Source organism: Toxotes jaculatrix, chromosome 10 (genome assembly GCF_017976425.1).
Source record: "Toxotes jaculatrix isolate fToxJac2 chromosome 10, fToxJac2.pri, whole genome shotgun sequence".
NCBI lineage: Eukaryota > Metazoa > Chordata > Actinopteri > Toxotidae > Toxotes > Toxotes jaculatrix.
In genome coordinates, this window is record NC_054403.1 from 14179512 (window position 1) to 14201905 (window position 22394).

The 22394-nt window shown below is 40.6% G+C and overlaps 1 protein-coding gene across 1 annotated transcript; it reads left to right on the forward strand.

The window, feature by feature from the left end:
• Positions 1–1455: 1455 nt before the first annotated feature.
• LOC121188593 (putative methyltransferase NSUN7) lies at positions 1456–22070 on the forward strand. The gene is made up of 13 exons (XM_041048411.1): positions 1456–1568; positions 2192–2573; positions 7459–7517; positions 10151–10281; positions 10423–10575; positions 11263–11446; positions 12378–12612; positions 13239–13382; positions 13649–13750; positions 15214–15349; positions 16317–16440; positions 20716–20980; positions 21646–22070. The coding sequence occupies exons 2-13, from the start codon at positions 2222–2224 to the stop codon at positions 22068–22070; spliced, it is 2310 nt and encodes a 769-aa protein (XP_040904345.1). The 5' UTR covers positions 1456–1568; positions 2192–2221.
• Positions 22071–22394: the final 324 nt, after the last annotated feature.

Here is a 22394-nt window from a genome sequence, read left to right on the forward strand (position 1 = left end):
AGTGCTCAGTGAGCCACAGGGGCCACAGCAGGCTGTAATCACCATGGGAGACCAAGAGAAGTGCAAACCGTGTAATTTGGACAGGCACAGCAGCTCAGGCACTGAGGGAAAGACTGCTAGGAAAATTACAGAGTGCTTTACAAAATTTCACTTGGAGAAGTATTATCTGTCAGGATTTAGATTTACACTCAGAAGGGGAAAATCACTGTAATGATACCACAAATGCACCAGTGACTGACTAGTCGTGGAAAGGAACCAAGTTCTTTTACCATTTTTTAAGCACAATGTTGAAACCAGTTACGTGTGTGTTTCCATTTTATGCTAATTTACATTTGTAATTCACAGTATTTCACAAGGAAATATTGTACTTTGCACTCAGCCACTTTTATCTGACAGCCGTACCTCCTAGTTTCTTTGCAGCTTCAGATTTTACAAACAAAACATATGATAGCAGTAAATAAAGAAACTAAAATCAGCTCCACTTCAACCTGCTATATTAATAATCCAATGATAGAATTTAATACTGCAAGAGGAGCCATTTTTTCCATAATGAGCACTTCTACTTTTCAGACTTTGTTGACCTTTCTTAAAGTGTTTTTTGCCAAGTGATTCTTCCATATTTTTTTAAATGCAGGACATACACTTGAACATGTACTTGTACTGGACTGTTTTATTTTGTTTATTTGTATTTTCTTTACAGTGGTACTGAGTACTTCATACTTAAATCGCAAATTATTCTCTTTCTCTCTCTCTTTTTTTTTTTTTTTTACAAAGAAAAGATTTAAATTTATATTTTTTTATTGGGCTTTGAAAGTAATTTGAAAAATCTAAATAGAATGAAATATTGCCTTCAATGCACTATTTTGTGGAGTAGTTTATTAAGGTCATTGATCTTATGGAAAGGAATGTGGAGTGTTTGCACCTAAGTGTACAGGGCCCATGGTGTGCACTAGCTATGCCCCCCAGCGTTTGCATGAACCTTCCTTCATGGACCAGCAGCTGTATGCCATCTGCAGCTGATTTAGGTTTATGTATTACTGTCCACCGGCGCTGTCATTAGCTTTCGTTTGACATAATGCTCTGTAAAACTTTTACAAGCCCACAATGGTCCAGATAGACAGAGGACATCCAGCGTTAAGGAGATTAATTCTTGATCCGTGAAGAACAGGACCTTCAAACTGGCATGCGGTTGCCATGGCGATGGAAGCACGCTAATCCAAAGCGCTCCACAATGTTAAGTTAGAAAGTTTGTTTTTAAACGGAGGCGCCACCCTGGATATCCTAAGGCTTGAAAGCAGTTTCATAAATTAACGATAAGGTGACTAGGAGCAGACAGGGTGTAGCAGTAAACATCTGTGGAGACGCCCATCTCCTCATAACGGACCCAGATTTCTAAAGGGGATATTTATTAGCGGCTAAAACTTTCATGGTCACGGAGTCAGAACGACCAGCAGTAGTAAGTACTGTTAAAATGAGCGTTACATGCCTGCAACGGTAAATAAATAGGAAAACTCCCTGATAGGAGTGTAGTGTTTTTGGTAGAGAAAACAGGACGCTCCTCTCATAAGGTAAGGTGAATTACACGGAAACATTTCCAAGTTTACTGCTGCTAACAAACAGTAACGTTAGCTTGGTTAAATCATTGCCTCGGGTTCATTAACTGACTTTAACGAATCAATCGAATGTAGTAAGGTAGCTTTGCTAACGTTACCTCAGTTGTTTCAGAACAGAACAGATTTAACTAGTTAACTGTTTTGTGCCTGAACTATTACTGACAGTTTCATTATTGAATAAATAATTAGGTCACATTGTCTTACGAAGTGATTAGTGTTGGTCAAATGCCCTGTCACCTGGTTAGCTAACCTTAAATTAAATGCAGATGTAGCATCACTCAGTAGTAGAACTTGTTTAAATCAGAGTTGTAAAAATTGACCATTTTACACCATAGCTATAAATGTTAGCTTTGAGTGTATTAATTTGGCTACTCACATTTATTGACAAGTAACTTATTAACTCATTTAACCTAAGTTAATTATCTCTATAAATCTGGCTCACATGGGTAAAGTCAAGTGAAGTCTGTTTGATTTTTATTTGCCCCAAACTGCAAATTTATCTCAGTGTCTTACTTGTGAATAAGCAATTTATGCACTGTTTAAATCCTCAAAGTAACGATTTTCTGGTGTGTTTTCAGGTGTCGAAGAGGAAAAACATCTCTGAGAAGATGGTGAAGAATAAAAATATCAGAGGGCGCCCCAGTCGCTCTTCCACATGCAAGACAAAAAAAGCTGGCTCCCAGACTGCAAGCAAGAAAGACTTGACTCCTCTGGATGACCCAGCAGACATTGACATCCCTGCCGCTCCTCCACAGATCCAGACCACTGGCCGAGGTCAGTTTGGCTTCCCAGACAGAGTCTACCTGCTGGCATCAGTCATCTTCCAGAATAACCACCAGGAGAAGCCTGCTGCCCTCCGGTTGGTGAATTATGGCAAAGAGAGAGGAATCCCATTACCTGAAATCAAAGATGAGGAGATGCGAAGTGCTGCTTATGAACTAGCCTTCAATACGCTTAAATGTAAGTATGTAAGTGACTGCTAGCCTGAGGTTTGTTGAACCTTGTGTCATTATTACTTTTTCTCCACACCCTTTATACACTTGCGTTGTGTGTGACTTCGGAGTGAGGACATCAGAAAAGGTTGTTCAGCAACCACTATTTTGATTCATTTCAGGTACATTAATGTATTTGCTTCCAGGCAAACAAACAGCCACTTGAAATGAAAATAAATAGCTCCTGGGAAGTCAATTGACAGTTAGAATTGGATATAGATACAGTAGATTGATGAAGGGCAGGTAGAAGAGAAAAAAAATGCTTGAATGACCAGGGAATTCTGTGTGATGCTACAAATCAATTTGGCCCATAATCTGTTATCTGGGGCTAGGGTGGGGTCTGGGTGGCCGAAGTCACAGGGGTGTGTAATCACCATGGTGATAAGGGAGGAGAGGTGAGCCGGCTGTCAGTGCAGGAAGCTGGCTGGAATCGATTTAATGCGTTCTTAGTGGATGGGGAGGTCAGGTAGCAGGAACACCCTTGTACCCATGAATGATTTTACTCATTCTCACTATCCGTCCACTGAACTTGAATAAGCCTTGGGCCTACATGTTCCACAATTAATGCAGATCATCTCAGAATCTATCATCTAATCTATCATCACAAGCCCAGGCATTTTGTTGCAGTAACCTTTATTAGTTTTACAGCTGTAGGTCATAGTGCTAGAATTGCCAGATGAAACTGACTAGATTGCTAAGGATAATGAGAAAGCACTTAGAGATCTTATTACCAGGACGTTGTTTTCATCCATCACCCTTTATTTCTTTCTACAACAGGATGCCTGCATGCACTAAACAGGATGAGGAGTTGGCTTTTACTGTAGGCACATGAAAACAAATTAATTTGCACAGAGCATGAGCTTGAGCTCTTCCTAGAGGGAAAAATGGCCTCCCTGAGCTAGAATAATTACAGTATGCTGCATTACTTGTTAAATTTAATCTCCGTTTTGTTCAGAGCTTATTTCAAAGACAAATATTTCTCTGTTTTATCAGTGCTATGTTAGTACAGTTCTTCTTTACAGCTCCCATGTGTGACATTTCTGGAATTAGTTCATTTGTAGAATTTCAGTAAGTAGGATCACACATTACAGATAACTTAAAGAAAGGAGGAGCAGAGAAACGACCATTGGGTAGTTTTCAGGATAATAAACAAATTAACGTTTCTTTTATTTTCCTTTTTTTTTTTAAATATGGAACATGGACTGCACAGATGGATAGAATAAATTGTAGTTGTTCTGTGTGTTCGCGGCTAAGTCAGTTTGCAGTGCAGTGCAGTGTATAACAATTTCTGAGCACATCATTGTTCCACAGGTAGAGCAGCTAATTTTTCATGAAACTTTCTTCCTGTTATGCAGTCATGATTGGTGGCTTACTTCGATCACATACATATTTTGGTCACATGTTAGATTCTCTCGCACTTGCTGTGCGGTGAAATTGGGTGCAGATGAAATGACACAGCCTGGAAGTCAATGTTAATCTCTCCTCTTCCTCACCCTACGAGCAGCGTGACTTTTGGGGCAGAAATTGATTTGCTTGTGACACACACCCATGCTGGCAGCCACACACATACACACATATACACAAGGTCACATTGTTCGTGCACTGCCTTGCAGTGACTGATCCAAAATTGAGCTGAGGTCAGTTGTTAACCTAAGGAAGAAGTGCTTCAGCAGCGAAAAAACGCACAGAGCAAAATGCCAATGAGCTCTGGTATTGATCTTGTGATTATAACTCTTATCTACTCAAGACAAAAAAGTCACTCAGTAAGCTCCATATCGGTGGCTGAGGACACATACTTGTCTGTTGCTATGATTGTCAGTCACTAATAAAATATGGAGTGAGAGTTGGTGATGATGTTTACCCTGGTGTAGACGTGACATTTCATAAACAAAGACAAGGCTGAAGTCACCCAAATGGCAAATATTAGCAGCCACGTCCTTTTTGCCTTCTCTTCTCTGCTGCTTCTCTTACATTTTATTCTGACTCCTCTGTCTCTTTTATATCCTCAGGGCTTTTCTGTTTCTGTTGTTCTGTTTCTCTCCCTTCTCTTTAAAAAGTCTTTTTTCACGTCTGAGTGACTCTCTGCTCGATCACTGACCTAGAGGCAGTTTATGTTGTCAAGGTTTCATTTCTTGTTGATTGGTCATATTGTATGTTCTCACTGCTTGAGGTTCAGATGTTAAACTATGTAAAGCCTCTTTTTTTTAATGAATTCTTACTGGTAGAAAATAGTTGACCTTGTCGCTGGCCATGAGAGCCCTGTCCTCTTCTCCTCCTCCTCCTCCTCCTCCTCCTCCTTTCCTGCTTCTCTCTTTCTTTCCACTGGCTACTCCTCTGAGTATTTCTGTCTCATTGTCCATACTGTCCAACTGGGCTGCCAGACGTCCTTGTCAGATGACTGTGGCTGCTGTATTCTCTGTGTGGGACTAGAAAGGTTCTTTGGACCGCTTTGTGTAAGGCTAGACTTAGAGCATTAGAGAGAAGAAAACTGTCTTTTTTGTCCTTGACCACAATCAGAGCAGCTGGCACCAGTATGTCTCAGCAGATATTAAAATGTGCAGGTGCATAACATGTAAAATACCTTTGGTATTTAGTCCAAAGGTAATTGTATAACTTATGTCACATACTTTTTTGGCCGGTCCTCTGTCAGATTAATGTGCAATCTGGTGCACTGATGCAGAACACTGTGAGACAAAGACCTGGCTGAAGAGAAGAGGAGCCTGCATTCAGGTCTGGCTCTTTCACTAAGGATTTGTTTGACTACACTCACCATCAGTCACTGTTCATTGTATAATACTTGGATGGAAGCCACAAAACACACAAACTCAGGTCCTGTGATGACTAGTGCCTCCTGCTGGTGTAGGACTAATTTCTTGTTTATATCAACCTCTGAAATCAGGAGCTCTGATTTGAGAATTTCTGTCTTCTCCCATAAGTAAAAACCGGCACTGTGTTTGCTGTGTGAGGATGTCTATTGTGTGTGATTTATAGCTGAATTTTCTCTGTGTTTTACTCAACCTGCTGTGTGTGATTTATAGGACGTGGAAGACTGTGACCTCTACAGACTGAACCATCACTGCCCCCTCTGGGGTCTGTGCTGCACCACGTGCAGTGAGTGGTTATCTCTTCAGGGCTTATCTTTAAGACCCTCTGCAGTAATGGCCACTATTGTAAACATTATTGACCTACATCAGCTATAAATTAGGGCACTGCTGATGATATGCCTTTGTTTCCGCAATTAAAGATAAGCTCTATTACGTGCAGACATTTATTTCTGCCCCTAGCTGCTTGTGTGTGTATGCAGATGTACTTGGATGCAAATGTGCAAGACTGGCCTGCCCAGCACACAATATACCTAGTGTGCATTTGGCCTAGAGTACAGCTGGGCATGATTTGCAGTGTTGTGATAAGTTAACAGCAGTGTCTGTGGTTTCCATGGTGTCTCAGTGGATGGGCTCTGTCCTGGGCTAACCTATTCTTTGCAGTTTAAGAGGTGTGACCGTCAAGAAGAATTAACCAAGAAGGGAACCACACATGTGGCATACACACATTGCACATGCATTAATGTTAAAACCTCAAATTTTCACACGTACGCAAACACATGCACCTCATTTCCAGCTTTTATTTATTCTTGTGCAGAAGTGTGTAAAGAAGTGTGTTCCAACCTCACTCAAAACACATCCACATGAGAGAATTCATCCTTTTTCCCATTTCTCATATGTAATGAGCAAACACCGTACCTGCAGAGGGACTTTGGAAGCAGCTGTTCTTTAATCCTAACATGATAACCTGGATAGTGTTGCTGTCTCTCCATCTCCCTCATATTGAAAAGGAGAGCCTTCTGTTCACAGATGGGAATGGAAGTGATAAGGCTGTTTGTGTTTTTATGTATATTTCAGAGAGTTAGAGCGTCCTGTTGGCTAGCGAGACAGTTGCTGGCTTCATGATACGACAGCCAGGAAACGGGGATAAAAAACACTGGAAACCGCACATAGATATCTGATGGGAAGCTCTCACCACTTTATAGTTCACGGTTACCTTTTTTGGACGACTGTCCAGATTCGATAAAGAAGGTCAAGCAGAGTTTAATTGTACAGCCTACAGAAGGAGGAAATTTCTAAAAATGTGACACATAATAGAATGATAAGTCCTGTGTATAATAGTCTAAAATAAGATTGTCCATCAAGTCACCACCACATCATATGTAATTAACAGGTGTTTAATAAAATAAAATAAAGACAATAACAAGAGTCATAGACACACAGTGAAGTCTGGTCGGAAATGTGGCTTGAAATACATGCATGGCTCACAGATCATATTTAGATGTAGCCTGTCTGTTATTTCAGATGTCATTAGTTCATTAGTCCTTTGATTTCACACACCCACTCACCACAGACACAGTAAATGAAGAAATGAGGCAAATGAAGGATCAGATTAAGTCTAATTAAGCACCAAATAAGCATTTAATCATGGAAAATTAACACCCCCCTCTCCAATCTAATTGAATTATCTTTTCAAATTAAATCACGATCATTTGGGGTGCCTCTAGGAGCCTCTCTCGCTTTGTCTTAATCTCTTTTCTCTCTTTTTTCTAGACATATCCTCATCGTTAGATATGGATTTGTCCTTTGTAGCATATATTTTACCAGTTAATGGATAGGAGTAATTTCTTGTGCCTCTATCTACTGCTCCAAATGAAAGTGGGGATTGGTTTCGAGGGATAATTAGACAGTGATATAAAAGATGGCACTATTATGCATCATTATTACTCAGACACATAATTAGTAATGGAAATCCCCATTACTACATTTCCATCCTTCTACCTAATCTTGTTTTACTTTGTGTCTGCACAGATCAAGAACTGCTGGAGGACATTATGATTGACAGCTGCTTTTACCTCACTCAGCCAGTGGTAAGTGAGTCCCATAAGAGCAGTACTTTTAATACAGCACTAGTTTAAGACAAGAAAAAATAGCAATCCTATGGTGTATGTCAACATTATGCGAGAGGTACATGTATTACTTTCGGTTTGCTGAGAAAGGGTAGACATTTGTTTATGTTTAGTTCATGCTGTTTTCCTAAATTCTTTCACAACCAATGCTTTGACAGTGCTTTACTCCGGTACTGATGTCCTGCTGTTCATACTCCACATACTCTTTGTTCTGTTCTCAAGACTTCTAATCAGTAAAAGTAGTCTTGATGTATTACACTGATACAGTCCTTTCATCAACTCACAAAGCTTCTTGTGTCTTTTATATTCCCTGCCCTAATCAATGACAATCACTCCCTTTGGAGTAACACATCTAAAAGGTACTGTGTAGCAGAATGTGCCTGGCTGTGTCTTTTCCTTTATTGCTTTTCTCAGACAAAACACCCCATTAATTAGTGATGAAATCAAAATGCCGTAACCATCCAGGGACAGTGAGTTTGGTCTAAGTGTATTCTGCACAGTGTCTACCCAACATCTGTCCTAGAACCAGTGTGCGGAATGTTATTAGCGATACTAACGCTATGCCGCGTAGTCGTAAAAGAAAGATTCCCAGCACAGCCGTGAACCTTCTGCTGTGCTGGGAAATAGCCGTAGAACACCCTGCTATTTAAATGAAGAGGTATCCTCTGGAGGAGATTGGCATGTACTCGCCCTACTTTTAACATTCCACATAATAGAGGCTGTGGTAAGAGGAGGGTTGCTTTAGCTGCTTTTCTTGCAGTCTGGATGGTGATAAAACATGCACCGGAGAGTGATGAAAGCAAGAGGTAGTGAATGCGTAAACAGAAAACAGAGCAGTCATGGAGTGTACAGATTGTAGACAACCAATGTCTACTTCAGTGAGGGTGCAAACATATACTTTACAGACACATTAATAAACACAAATGTGTGTTTGAAGAGCAAAACCCACATACACATACATACACTCGTACTGTAGCCTCGTCAAATATGGCCCTGGGTGAAATGAATGGGTCTCCCTATGTGCTGGTGGCAGGTTGTTACTCTGCATCCCTCTAGTGAGACAATAAAAGGCCAGACACAATGAGACGGTCTTTAGAACTCACTCTCACCTCCTTTTTACACTGCTGGCATCTATAAAGTTCAACCTTGAGAAAGAGGAGAAAGAGGTGGGTAAGAGAGAGTAGGCGGACAGGAAAAAGGGGGGTACTTTAGGGTACTGGGAAAAAAGAGGAATGAAAAATGAAGATTGAGATAGACTTGCTGAAAGAGCCTGAGGCATATTTGATCACAATAGAGGGAGAAAATGAAGCCTAAATCCTGTGGAGGACGGAAATAGCCCGAGTGACTGTAAAATCTGAAGAGGCAAACATATTAGGTACACTGGCACATATTACACGTAATAGATCTGATCCTTGTGAAAAATGAACCATGTGAAACTTTAATCACATCTCGTACACACTTACATCCAGAAAATAGTTTAGAGTTTGTGTTTAATGTTAAAACTGAACTATTATCAACTAACAATCAGTGCTAAATATTAATGCCCTATATTCATAATAATTATGTATGTATTCATAATACTTAAATGAATTTAAACACTGGCCACATTGATTAATTGAACACTCTTTTCAAACCCAACTGTTGGCCATGTGATAAAATTGAAAAGTAGTCCAAGTAATGTGAGACAAAGTTTATTTCTTATATCATAGACGTGGATCTGAAATCACAAACAGAGCTGGTATGTTTACTGTGGGCCAGTTTCCCACCATGGGACACTGTTGCCAGGCAAGTTAATGACTGGGAATTTTCCCACACCTAAAGGTTTAACCTTGGTAAAGGGCGAGTGGAACTTGAGCCAGGGAGAGCGAGTGGAAAAGTAAAGTACCACAACCTGTCTTAGAAACCAACCTTTCCAAAAATTAAATTAAAAGCCTCTGGAATGCATAATAAGTACTGGCTAATTCTTAAGCTGCAACATAAACCCGTGTAGTGTTCTAGCTTCTCGGCCCATTAGCCCAGTAGTGAGGATGTGGCAAGCTGTTGCTGCTGTGGAACACCATCTGCCACTAATGCAGCTGGTGCCCTCCCACCCTCAGGGACTGAAAGGTGTAGAGAGAGAGAGAGGGAGCTATAAACATTGAAAGAAGAAGGAAGAGAGGTAGAGAGCTGAAGAGAGAGAGATAATTGTCGAGGAGGAGAGGTAGAGACTCAGGCATCCTCCTATGTTTAATTAAGTAGCAGAGGTGGGGTCAAGGCAGGACATCCTTGAGCTACTACGTGCGTGTGTGTCTGTTTCTGAAGACTGGATAATTTAGTTTCTAAATTAACCAAAACAAAGCTTTCTCCAGTACATCATTATCAAATATCAGGTTGTGATGGTTTTATGTACATTTAAATTCTAGATATGTGCCATTATGCAACTGACTTTTGAAGTGTAACCATTCAATAAATAAAAGCTTGCTCCCCAGGCATGTTATTAAGAAATTAGGTATTTGTCAATTAGGCATGAAGTCTCTATCCTTGTTTCTCTTTTTACATTGTTTTCTTGTTAAAACAGACACCAGTTAACTGTGTCTTTTGTTCTTGTGCTCTAGCCAGATGATCAGATGGGCCTTGTTGCCGTCATGCTATATGACTTCCAGGACAGGAAGTTTATCCCACGGGAACACCAGGGGGAGGAGGAGATCATACAGGAAGTTAAAGATGTGGAGAACTTTCTCCTGAGGTAAAGAAAGAAAAATAACAAAGACCACAAGATAAGAAAGAAGACATATTTCAAACTTGAAATGACAAAAGGGAGGACAAATTGAGAAAGACATATAGAAGAGGTGAAAAAAACTTTTTCTTTTGTATGTGCTGTACGTAGGTGTAAAACCAAGCTGGCAGCCTCCCTGGCCCGCTCCAGGATCAAACACGATCTCTTGTCCATTGAGTGTATCCTGCCGGAGAGTGTGAAGACGAAGCAGGAGAGATCAAACAGCCTTCCACTTTACACATGGGTCAACACACTGAAGAGCAGGTCAGCTGATCCTATACAGACTCACTTGTACATCTGTAAACACAGACCTGTACATAAACACAGGAATGCACTATAGGCATACACAGAATATGTTCAAGCATCTACACACACACACACACACACCCACATCTACACACAAAACTTCAACTTGGGGTGCTGCCCAATGTTTTATGGGCCAGGTGCCCAGCTGACATCCAATTAAACCACCAGACTATGCGTGTGTATATGTGTGTGTGTGTGTGTTTATGTGTCGCTGTGTTTGTGTGCTAATGTGTGTTACTGCACATGCCCCGTCAGCCTGATTCAGTTAGGTGTAAATCCTGCGGCTGAGGACAGATTCAATCAGCAACAACCCTCAGCAAGCTCTGGGACTGTAAAGGTCACCTGTTGGGAAGAGTGGTGTGTGTGTGTGTGTGTACGTGTGTGCGTCTGCATGCGTTGTGTGTGTGCATACACGCATGTGCAGCAGTGTGTATCTTAATGGTCTTTAGTGCACATATTACTGTTAAAGTCTTTTAAAAGGCCACATAGCAATTCTACACACTATTATTATCTATGATGACAGTCTTCCTCTTTCTCCCAACTCTAACCTTCTTCCCTCCCTCCCTCATCCTTCCTTCCTTCATCCGTCCCCTCTTGGGCTTCTGCTAATCTGCTCTTCTCTGTCCTCCTCTTCTTTGCTTCTAGCCTTGATGAGGTCCAAAGTGTGCTGAAGGGTGCGGGCTTCTCGGAGGTGAAATCGATTGGGCAGCTAGAGGGCCAGACCTTCTGCCAGGATCCCCACTGTGGGGATATACTGGTGTTCCCTGCTCAGCTGAAAGCTCAGCTGTATTCCACCAAGCTCCTTAGCGACCACAAACTCATCATCCAGGTACAAGCTGCACAGAGAAAGGAGGTTTCTAACAAGGGCAGCCTCTTCTCTTTAAACTAAAATATGGTTGGCCCCATCCATCTTCTTTAATATTTATGATTTCACTTTGGTAATGGACTTTCTCAAATTGATTATAAGACTTAGGTCCCTTATGCCAACTAAGATTAGTCTGCTAAGATACAAATATTTCACACCAGTTCCTCTATCTGGCCATACTTCACTCTGAGCCATAAAGAATTCTCTACTCTGGGAGGGAGTGAGCAGTTTAATCATTTAATTTCTACTCCATTAAAGTCAAGCTACCATACAAACCGTAAGAAGCACACAGCACCACAACACAATTAAATCAGATTTTGCAGCCAAGTTCAATCAAATATTCAACACTACCGCCAAATTAATCACCTCTCCTTTACTCCACTTCTTCCCTTTCACATTTTATGGGTCTCCATCACACTATCTCTCTTCTACTCTTTTCAAATGTCCTTGTCTTTCTCTCCATCCTCCCTGGTTTATCTTTCCTGACAAACCCTGTGATCTGGATACTAAGTACAGAAACTCAACCCATCTCAGTGACTCCACAGGGCTGCATTCAGTACTGTTTCCAGAGAGGACACCACTGATTGAAGGACATCTCTGTTGTTATCTGACTGCACCGTTACTCATTCCTTTTCCACATTTCTCTTTGGCTCCATCTCCTCCTCTTACTTTTTCAACAGCTGCTCCGAACTCTCTGCCCTCTCCTCTTTCATCTATTCCCACCTTAGTTCTATTTACCAGAATCAAAGTGTGAAACTCTTCCTCCTTCTTTTTCTTATCTTTGTTTTGTCTCATTAGTTTGCAAAGTGTCGCTGAAAACCTGGATCTCAAAGTCTTACATTGAAATCTGTTGGTCTCTCTATGAAACTAATGCTTTTCCTGAATGTGCCTGTAGGATAAGTCTTGCAGCCTGGGTCCAAATACCGTGTGCTCCGTGTTACCCGAGGAAGGAGATGTTCTCATGGTGGGCTGCTTCTCTAGCCTCACTGTCTCCCACACTGCCTCCCTAATTGCTGAGAAGCGGAAAGCCAACAGCAACAACCAGCCCACAGTTTATGTTTGTGTCAGTGATCGTACAGATGCTCAGAGGGAGGATCTACAGCAGGCCGTCTCTGCCATGGGCTGCAAAAGTAAGCACAGATTGGTTGTGTCTGTGAGTGTCCTGCTAACCTGCTTGAGTCTTTCTATAAAAGATAAAAGAAGATATACAGGAAGAAATAGAAGCAGATAAAACAGCTATTAACTGTCTTTGTTTTAATGATTCCGCAGGCTAGCTATGTCTTGCTATGTGTTTTTTATTAGAATAAATCAGAGGAGGGCAAACTGAATATTGCCTGTTGGCCTTGTCCACTTGTCCGCTATTTTTTTTTTTTGCTCAAATTTTGACAGGGTTTTCGTGACCAATTACAACAAAGATTGGGGTATTTACACAGAAAGGTTTGTTTAAAAAAATGGCAGTTTGTTATTAGCAAAACCAAGAGACTCTTATAAATGGCCACTGTTCTGTAGACCACACAGTGTCTGCTGAGATTTCTGGCTGTATGTAAATAGTATTTGCTAATAGGGCTACCACCCTAGCTAATCATTAGGGAAACAATTAAGTGCGTGACAAAGCTGACATTTTTATAATTGCAAAAGATGCCTTCAGGCAGGGAATTTTTCGGCAAAGAAATATAGTGGGACATTGGGAATATATTTGAAGCATTGTGCAAATGTGTGTTTTTGAATATGTGGTTACACTGTGCACATTACTCAGATGTGGAGCTGATACCAGTGATCTTCCAGTCTTTGGACGGCGGAGACAAGCGACTTCAGAATGTACGTGTTATCCTGTTGACTCCCAAGTGTTCTATGTCTGCAGTCAGCAACCCGATTGCGTTCATTCTGCAAGAAAATGGAGGTATGTAGTAATCTGTTCATTCAGCATGTCCATAAAGTTTAGACTTGAGAAATATTCTTGATCAACACCTACATTCCTCTGAGTCTGTACAACCTAATCCTCTATAACAAACCTGTCAAATCAAGCTTATCTGTCTATTTATGCGTATGTTATTTGAATGGAAGTTTCTTATATATAATCTATACTTTACATGCAGCGCACCGTTTAACAGAACAGTTAATAAAACTGAGATTCTTCTCTTCTTAAACGCCTCTCTGTTTTCTCAGACACAGACCTGCTCCAGGACCTATCCCAGGGCTCCATAGCCCGGAGCAAACTGGAAGCTCTGGTAGCCCAGCAGAGGAAAGATATTGATCATGCCTTGAAGTGTGGGTGTTGAACCACCTGCTCTCATGTAGACACACATACACATACACACAAACACACACACACACACACACACTCAATCAGACTCATGGACCATGTGACTCAGTCTTGAGAGTGTAGCCTCTCTCTCTTCTCTGACACAATGAAGCTTATACTTCCTAATTATCTAATCTCACATGCCATTAGACTGAAGCCTGTGGTGTCCCTGGGAGATCGTCTGAGTCTTAATTAGGAATGCTAATGGCGCTCTGCTCCGGTCAGCCACGGTCGACTGCAGGATTCCTCGCATATTTTAAACAGCTGATTAGTAATTTTGCTTTGTATCGCATAGATTCTGTAGCACTGAAATTGGCAGGAGGACCTACTACAATACATAGAGCAATAGATATTCTGTTGTATTTTATACAGATGTTACTGTTCTTTTCTGCAGTGAAAGCTTTTCTGCTCAGTTGTATTCCATAATATTTTATGCTGTTCCACTCAGTGGCTTGTTTATCTGTGTCCATGAACTACACTCCTTAGTTTTAGTCTGTCTTGTGTTGCTCAGTTCTCTGCTCTTCTTTCTGTGTTGATCTGGGTCATGCTCATCAAACAGGTGGAGTCTTTCTGTTGGGGGCAATGAAAACCAGCAGCTCTAATCACACTGTCATCGATCGGCCCTCTCTACATTTTTGCCAGTGTAGATACTTTCTAATAGGACTGTTAATTAATGATGGGTGTGTATTGAGTGCTTTGGCTTGGTTGAGTCGATGGTCTCATTTCAGTGTCTCTGCTCAGGCACACGCTTAGACACAGTGCTCACACAGACAACTGCACAAACACGCATAGGCGTCCTTAGCCCTTAATGTCCCAGCTGTGAGGTGAATGTGTGGTGGAGCAGGACTCCTGCATGACAAATGTTTCTGTCTCATGCCTCAGTCCCCCTGTCTTCTCAACTCAATCCCACTTCCTTACAAGCGATATATCACATTTGTTTGGAGCCGATTTGCCACATCTGAGCAGGTTTTATTTGTTGTCAGCTCAGTGTTAAATGTTTCTGTCTGGCTATAATTAGTGAGCAAGAAAGAAATCAAATCTCAAATGAAGGAAATCAAACGGGCGACAGCCTCACAAATCTACAAGCCAGCAGCAGTTGAATAAAATGAAGCACCGTACATACGTAAACAGCATGAAGAAATTAATATTCAAGAACCCATTTCTTCAAAGGGAGCACTTGATGAGGAGGATGGCTCAGTTTGCATAATCAAATTTAATTGTCATGAAATACTCAATAACTGAATGTGTGTGTGTGCTTATCTGTTCCTCTGGTTTTAATTGTACATGAAATGAGTTTGTTGTTTAGAGGTGTGGTCATATGTCAATAAGGCAGCTCCATTTGTATATATTATGTGTCACATCAAGTATCATCTACATTATGTCTATATAAATTCAATATGTTTATACACTCAAACATGTTTGTGTACAGTCCCCAAGGTTGTGGCAGTGCTGTACTCTACCTGTTCTTCATACCCAGAGGAGAATGAGGAGGTGGTGAGCAGAGCCCTTGAACAAGCCAAGGCCTGCTCTGAGCAGGAGGGGGAACCAAAACAAGCAAACTTCAGGTCAGCCTCGGTCTCTGTACCTCTGTACCCCTGTGCACTTTCTGCATCTGTCTCTTTCATTGCCTTTCTTTGTCTGTTTGCCTCGCTGTCTGTCAGCCTGTGGAGTTGTTTGTCTGTCTCCTTTCAGACAGGCTTCTGTCAAAGTCTCAGCACACCTCAGGCAGGAACTGAAGGAGATTCAGTGAAAATATAATCAAAGGTGCCATTTTATGTCTCTAAATGCTGTGAAAAGGGCAGAGAAAAAAAAGTTTTAAGACAGCTTGCCTTCCCATAGACATACTTTCTAGTTTTTCAAAAGGTTTTCTTTGTTTCTATGTGTGTTTGTGCGGTTTGAAGAACTTAAGACTTGTTGAAGTCAACCATTCCTGTAGACTTGAATGTACCAAGGCTGACTACTCTCTGCAGTAAGCTGCGCTGTTGTGCTGGCAGCGCCTTAGGCTAGCATAATAACACACAAGTAATATTATTGGTATGGATCACACTGGCTTTAACTAGACGACTGGTGTTTGTGTGCATTTTAAAGCTGAAATAATTAATTAATTAATTAATTGATTGGTTGATCTACACATAATCTACAAAATTTTGAAAACTGAACAACTATTTAGTTCAGAGAATTAAGATGTCAAAGATGTCTCAGGTTTCTCCTTCTCCAATGTGACAGTTGCTGTTTTTCTGTTTTGTTTTTTTTTCATTTGGACTGTTAGCATTTAAAGACATGACCTTGGGAATATGTATTTGTATTAGGCATTGTTAAGACTAAACAATTAATAGGTTCATTAAATTAAATCTGTAATATAGATAATAAATATAGATTTAGATTAATCAGTAAAATAATCAGTAGTTATAGCCCTACTGTATTTTCTCACTTAATGTGTCTTGTGTTACGTTGTTTTTTTTTAACAACTGCACCCATGTGCATTTTCATATAATGTATTTTTCTGTATGTGTATGTATGTGTTTCATCTAGGCTTAGTCCATCCCCATTCAGCTCTCCAGACAATGCCCAGGGCCCGGAGGAAACAGATGCCTTCTTCATGCTAGAGCCCTCTGAACAGAGTAACGGCTGCTTCCTGGCTGTTCTCACCAGAGAGGTGAGCTTCACTAAAACATAAAGAAAATGTACAGAGTCGTAGCAGTGGTTAGCACTGATGAACTGGCAAAGAAAGGAGGATATCTACATCCCCAGTGTTCACTATATTACTTATAATGACATTAGATATCTATCACAGGAAATCTAGGGTTAATTTAGTGTATTAATATTTTATCAAGTATGTAAGTGACCAGAAAAGAAATAGTGATGCAGGAACGCAGTCCTTCTGAACTGCACATGTATGTAACCTGTGTAAAATACTTCACGTCACTGAGTAGCAGTCACCATTGCTCAGTGTCAAATCCTTAAAAAAGTAACACCACCAGTTTAATGCTGCTGCTGCTGCTGCTGCTTTTAGGCAGTGCAGCCAAAAAGACCAGCAGAGACAAATTTAGCTCGTTTAGCATCCGGCCCTGGCAAGCTGTCTGGTCTCCAGTGACAGAAATGTTCCAACATTAGCACTGGACCTGACAAAGGACTTATAACCAGTGTGATACCAGCTTGTTATTTGGCTGACAGTTTGTTCAGTCGTTAAAGTGCTGCGTGCAGAGAGAAGTTACAGTATGTGAGTATGGTGTCTTACACACATACATACAGTATCCACTGAGGTGAAACCTTATTTACAGTGGCAAGAAAAAGGATGTGAACCTTTTGAAATTTCATGGTTTTCTGCATTAATTTGTCATAAAATGTGATCTGATCTTCATCTAAGTCAAGAGCATTGACAAATATAATGTGCCTTAAATAATACCACAAATAAAATTCTGATCTTTCATGTCTTTATTGAGAACAAGATCAGAAAACTCTCTTGTCCTTCACCTGGTCTCCTCTGAGTCCTGAAAAGCCATCATACAATTGGCTCTCTCATGGATTCACACAGACACAGCAGAGGCAAGGTGAAATAAGTTTCACTGGTGAATCTTGAGACATGCGTGGGAGTTATAATAACACATGTAGACCGTGTGGTCTGCTATTTGTCAAAAACAAAACTGAAGTGTGTTTGTCTAAGTGTGTAAGCAGAGCCCTTTGAATGGGAAGGTATACGATTTGCAGGGAACCAGGTTACTGGTGTTGAGATCAGGTGAAAATGAGCATCACAGACTGTGATGGGAAATTGAACAAATCCTTGAGACAGAAAAAAAGTAGAAAAGGAAAGAGGTCAGACTGCTAGAAGAAATGAGAATGTTGGGTCACCCACGCAGATGTCCTGGCTGAGGCTAATCAGCAACAAGAAATTAAGTGTGAGATGTAGGAGAAGGTAGTGGGATGAGTGTGAATGAATGCTGAAATTGGAAAAAAAAATGTGAAGATAGAAGAGGACACTGTCTGGGTCAGCTTCAGAAATAGAAATCAGGTAAGTCAGGTAAGTATAAAGAGGTGAATGATGGAGATCTAGTCCACTTCTGTTTGTGAATATGTCTGTGGAGTTCTTTAGGAATTAGGTGACACAGTGGACACAGCAGAAAGCCTTGAGTGGAGTGTCTTTGGAGGGATTTGTATTTACTGTAGCAAACTTAGAAATGCCAGTGTCTTAAAGGAGCTCTCTGATTAATTTCCTGACTCTTTTATGAACACTGATAACTGGGATGCACTCTGTCTTTGATTCTATTGTGTCGTCAAGTTAAGGCTTTCATTGCTTCATAAAGTCTTTCTCAATCCTCTGTTTAAGCCAGACTAATTTTCTGTCCAATCCACTTTCATCTTCCTCACTCTGTCTCTGTCTGTCCCTCCCCCTCTCTCTCATTATTTAGACTAGACAGTAGACTGTTACAGGCAGTAAGTCCAGCTCTAACTGGCCGTTGCTCTAACTGCAGTTGATGTGGAGGGTTAGCAAATGTGTTTCAGCAAATTTCATCAAATCTGTGTGACTGGGCTTCCCCACATCCTCATAATGCACAGCATAGCCACGTTTACAACATATTCCTTCACATTATGAAATCTGCCCTTATGCTTATGATGCCAGTGCAGGCTTATTAAGCCATCTTACCCCCACCAGGTCTGATGGAGCTCTCTTGCATTATAGTGTCTGTTTCTCTGGCCATTCATCATGTTTTATACCTCCACAGACAGGAATGAAAAGATAATCAAACTGCTGTAATGGTACCTCAAGCAGGATACTTTTTTCTCCTTACCTCCAATAAACTCAGCTAATCAAAAGTTATTGTGGCACTCTGAAAAGCGCCATAAAAATAGCAATTATATAAGTGTTTGAATGCTGTGTGGCTTACATCAACTGTCATAGTGGCACACAGTGAAGTTTTTTTATGAGCTTTCCATACAGGAACAGCTGGGGACAATAAAGATATTCAAGTGATGTGTTTCTGGCCAGTTTTTTAGAGTAAGCAGAGCACATCACAGGTGGACTTATCACTAAAAGATCGTATTTGCTTAAGGAAGAATTTGGACATTATTAATAGGGGGATTTAGAATGCTGCACCTTTTGCTTTTACTTCGTTTTTTTTATTGTTTAATAAGAGTTTTATAAATTTGGATAAAATTGCCAAGATATATTGGATGTAATGATTTTGGATAAAAATATTAAAACAGAATGGGTTCCGCTCCAGGGTATGCTGTAGCAGATTAGTTTGGTCGTGTAGAAGGAAATGAGAGATTTACAGAATATGGCATAGTTGGTTAGTGGAGATGGAGAAGAAGTGAGATTTACAGGGGTGGAGGGAAGAAAGGGAGGCAAGGGAGAGTGTCTGTTGAATAATTCAGCGCCCCCTGTCTGTATGAGTTAGCATCAATGAAGTTCAGGGCGTCCACCAAAGACTGCATTTAAGTGTTGCTTCTAAAACATGTTTACCTGTGTGCACAGAGTGTATCAACACACATAGGTACATGCACATGTGTAAAATGCACACTCCTTGTATGCACAGGCACACTTCATGTATGCAGACGTACAGTACCTGTGTACACAGAATTACAGATAGCTTATACAAGTGCATATGGCTCAGTCCATACCAACTCACCTAGGACCTCCCAGTTCATGTCATGGATTTTTTTGAAAAACATTTGTGTGAGAAATTCTAGTAGATTCGTGGGGTCTTGCCAAATCCTCTAGCTCTACCTCAAATGTTTTTAGTCATGAATTTTTGAATATATGTGTATTGAGCAAAGGAACTAAGATTAATATTTTGTCCATTCACATGGAACAAACAAAACCATTACAAGCTGTAGCTTGCAAATTTCCTGAACCCAAAGAAAAACAGAGTCAATAGGGATCACACAGAGACAGAAAACCTTGAAGTCAACATAGTACAAATATCTACTTAAGAAGTAAAACCACTGAATGGAATATTTCTGCCATTTTGTTGCAAGAAAGTGAAAACTAGTGGAAATGATAATGTTTGAAAATTAGAGCTTCTTTGCTTTATTTTTTTTAATCAATTTTATTACTGTAAAACATTCAGCAACAACTATTTATATGAATATATGTTGCAAATTATCCTTAGGGCTTCTTGGATTTGTTCAGTACAAATTTCAAACCAATCCAATGAAAAATAAGCGACTGGTTAGGCTTAGAATACACATATGAATCGCAAAAATTATTATATTTAGCTCATATATTCATAGCTAAGAAAGTGATCAGAGCTATAGACTTTTGAAGGTCCCATGAATTTCGTAAATGTTTTTACATTAATTTTTTGAGACAATCTTTTACATGACTGGGGAAAAGTTCTGAATTCTGGTAGAGTTGGCATGGAATGACCCACATACGCATTTGCATTAAAGTACAAGCAAGCACTTAAAATCAAAATACACACATAAACCCACACAGGCTGCATGTCCCCATAGTGTGCACTGCGCTTGTGAATAATTCAGGCGTTGAGGAGAGCAGTAGGCTGCTGTGTGGGCTGGTGCTGAGACAGCAGGTGACCCTGCAGCCAGCAGCAAGGACATGGTGGCTCTCTCCTCTCTTCTCCTATATTACATAAAGTGTACAGTGACTCCACAATTATCCCCTTTTTTACATTTTTTTTAAATTGTACATTAAAAAATTTTACTGCATAAATCCATTAAATTTTGATTATATGATTTTCCTTAGTACTTGAACAATGTAGATATATGATTACAGAACATTTTGGGCAGATAGAGCATATTTCTTTGTGTGATACAGTCAGATTTCTCATTTACAATAGTATAATAGGAGTGTTGGTTAGTAAAGTTATCTGGCAGCTGCTTCACTATAGAGTAGTTGCAGTAATAGTTTCCTTCGCCAATACATTTTTTCCCTAAGTATTAGAATATTAGAAATTTTCTCACTTCTCAACAGTCCGAGCCAGTCATCAGAGAGGCCCCGCAGGAAGTGCTGGCCAGGGCAAATGCCAAAGGTATACTGGACAGGATCAGCACCAACCAGCCAACCAGAAAAGAGCACCACGGACATACCAACAGGATGAAAAAAGCAGCCCATGGTCGCTCCTCTCATCCCCACCTTTCTGCCAGTATTCAATTAAAAACCCAAGAGACCAAGCGCAGCAACAGTACTACACTGTGCGGATATCAGGAATTTACCAACAGGCAGCAGTCATCACAAGGTGATTACTTTAGTCCTGGATCTTAAGTCATTTTTATTTAGTAACGGATACATAAAGCTGAGTAGTTTGACATTTTGGTAATTACACATATTTGCTTTCTTGCTAAGACACAGATGATAAAACTGATAGCACTCTCATTTGTCCATTGAATGTGAAGCTTCAGGCAGTTAGAATTGCATAAAGACTGGAAACTGTGGAAACAGCTTGTCTGGTTGTGAAAAACATCGCCCACAGCACTTCTCAAGCTCACTGATTAAAAAGTTATATCTTGTTTGTTAAATCTGTACAAAAACCTGATTCTTGTTTACCTTTGGACGGAGACAGACCAGCTGTTTCCCTTGTTTCCAGGCTTTGTTCTAAGCTATGGTAACCATGTCCTGGTTGTAGCTTTATATTTACACAGCTAAGAGTAGCACGAATCTCACCTATTCAGTTAACTCTTGAGTAAGTCTATCTTTTCCATAATGTCAAACTATTCTTTTAAAATTTTCGTTAAGAGGAGTAGTAAAGAATAACGTTTGGTTTGAGCAGAAGTAGTTTAGCACATGATGTCCTGTATGATTATTCCTCATCCCCTTTTCTAAGAGCTTTCTGTAGTAAAAAAAAAAGTTAAAAAAAATACAGTCCTCTCCTTCTGACCTGTATCTCATTGTTTTGTCTTTCAGGAAAATCCAAAGCACTGCGCTTGCAAGCCCTAAAGAGTGCCGTGTCCAGCCGCTTCTCTTCCTTGAAACAAGAAAGCGGCAGCTCCTCCTCTTCCAACAGCACATCCACTAAAAGCATCAGCCCTGAATTCAACACTCCAATCATCACTACCACCACCACCACTCAGCATCCCGTCCTTCCTCCTTCTGCCCCTGTTGTCCGTCCTCGTAGAGCTCATCAGGAGGTGCTGAAGCCCGTGGTGCTTGTTCTGCCTCCCGTCCACTTCCCCAGCTTCTTCCCACCCCAGCACAGCCGAACAGGATTCGGCCCCAGCTTCAGCTACAAGTGGAGGACCCCAGCTCAAACTGCACCCCACCCCCGCTCCGGTGGTGGCCTCTCCAAGGACACTATGGTGAAGTCCCGGCCTCTGCCTCCACAAATATAAAAGAAGTATTAACTTTTGTGTCAAATGCTTACTTAAATAAAGTCAGTAGTGTTTTAATCTAATACCAAAACGTATGCAGTGTTATTCAACTGCCAAATTTCATAGAGCATGTGGATGTAAGTCACCTTAAATCTAGAGCTATTATTACTTGTCATGATTACAAAGTCATTATTATAGTGTCTTTGCATTCCATAAAGAAGAACCTTGCCACAGTCACAATCTAATCAAACTGCATATTCATGGGGCTGAGCCAATGTCATTTCAATGTCACTGCATGATGAATAGCTATTACATAGGGTTCCAGTGACCTGAAAAATTAAAGGA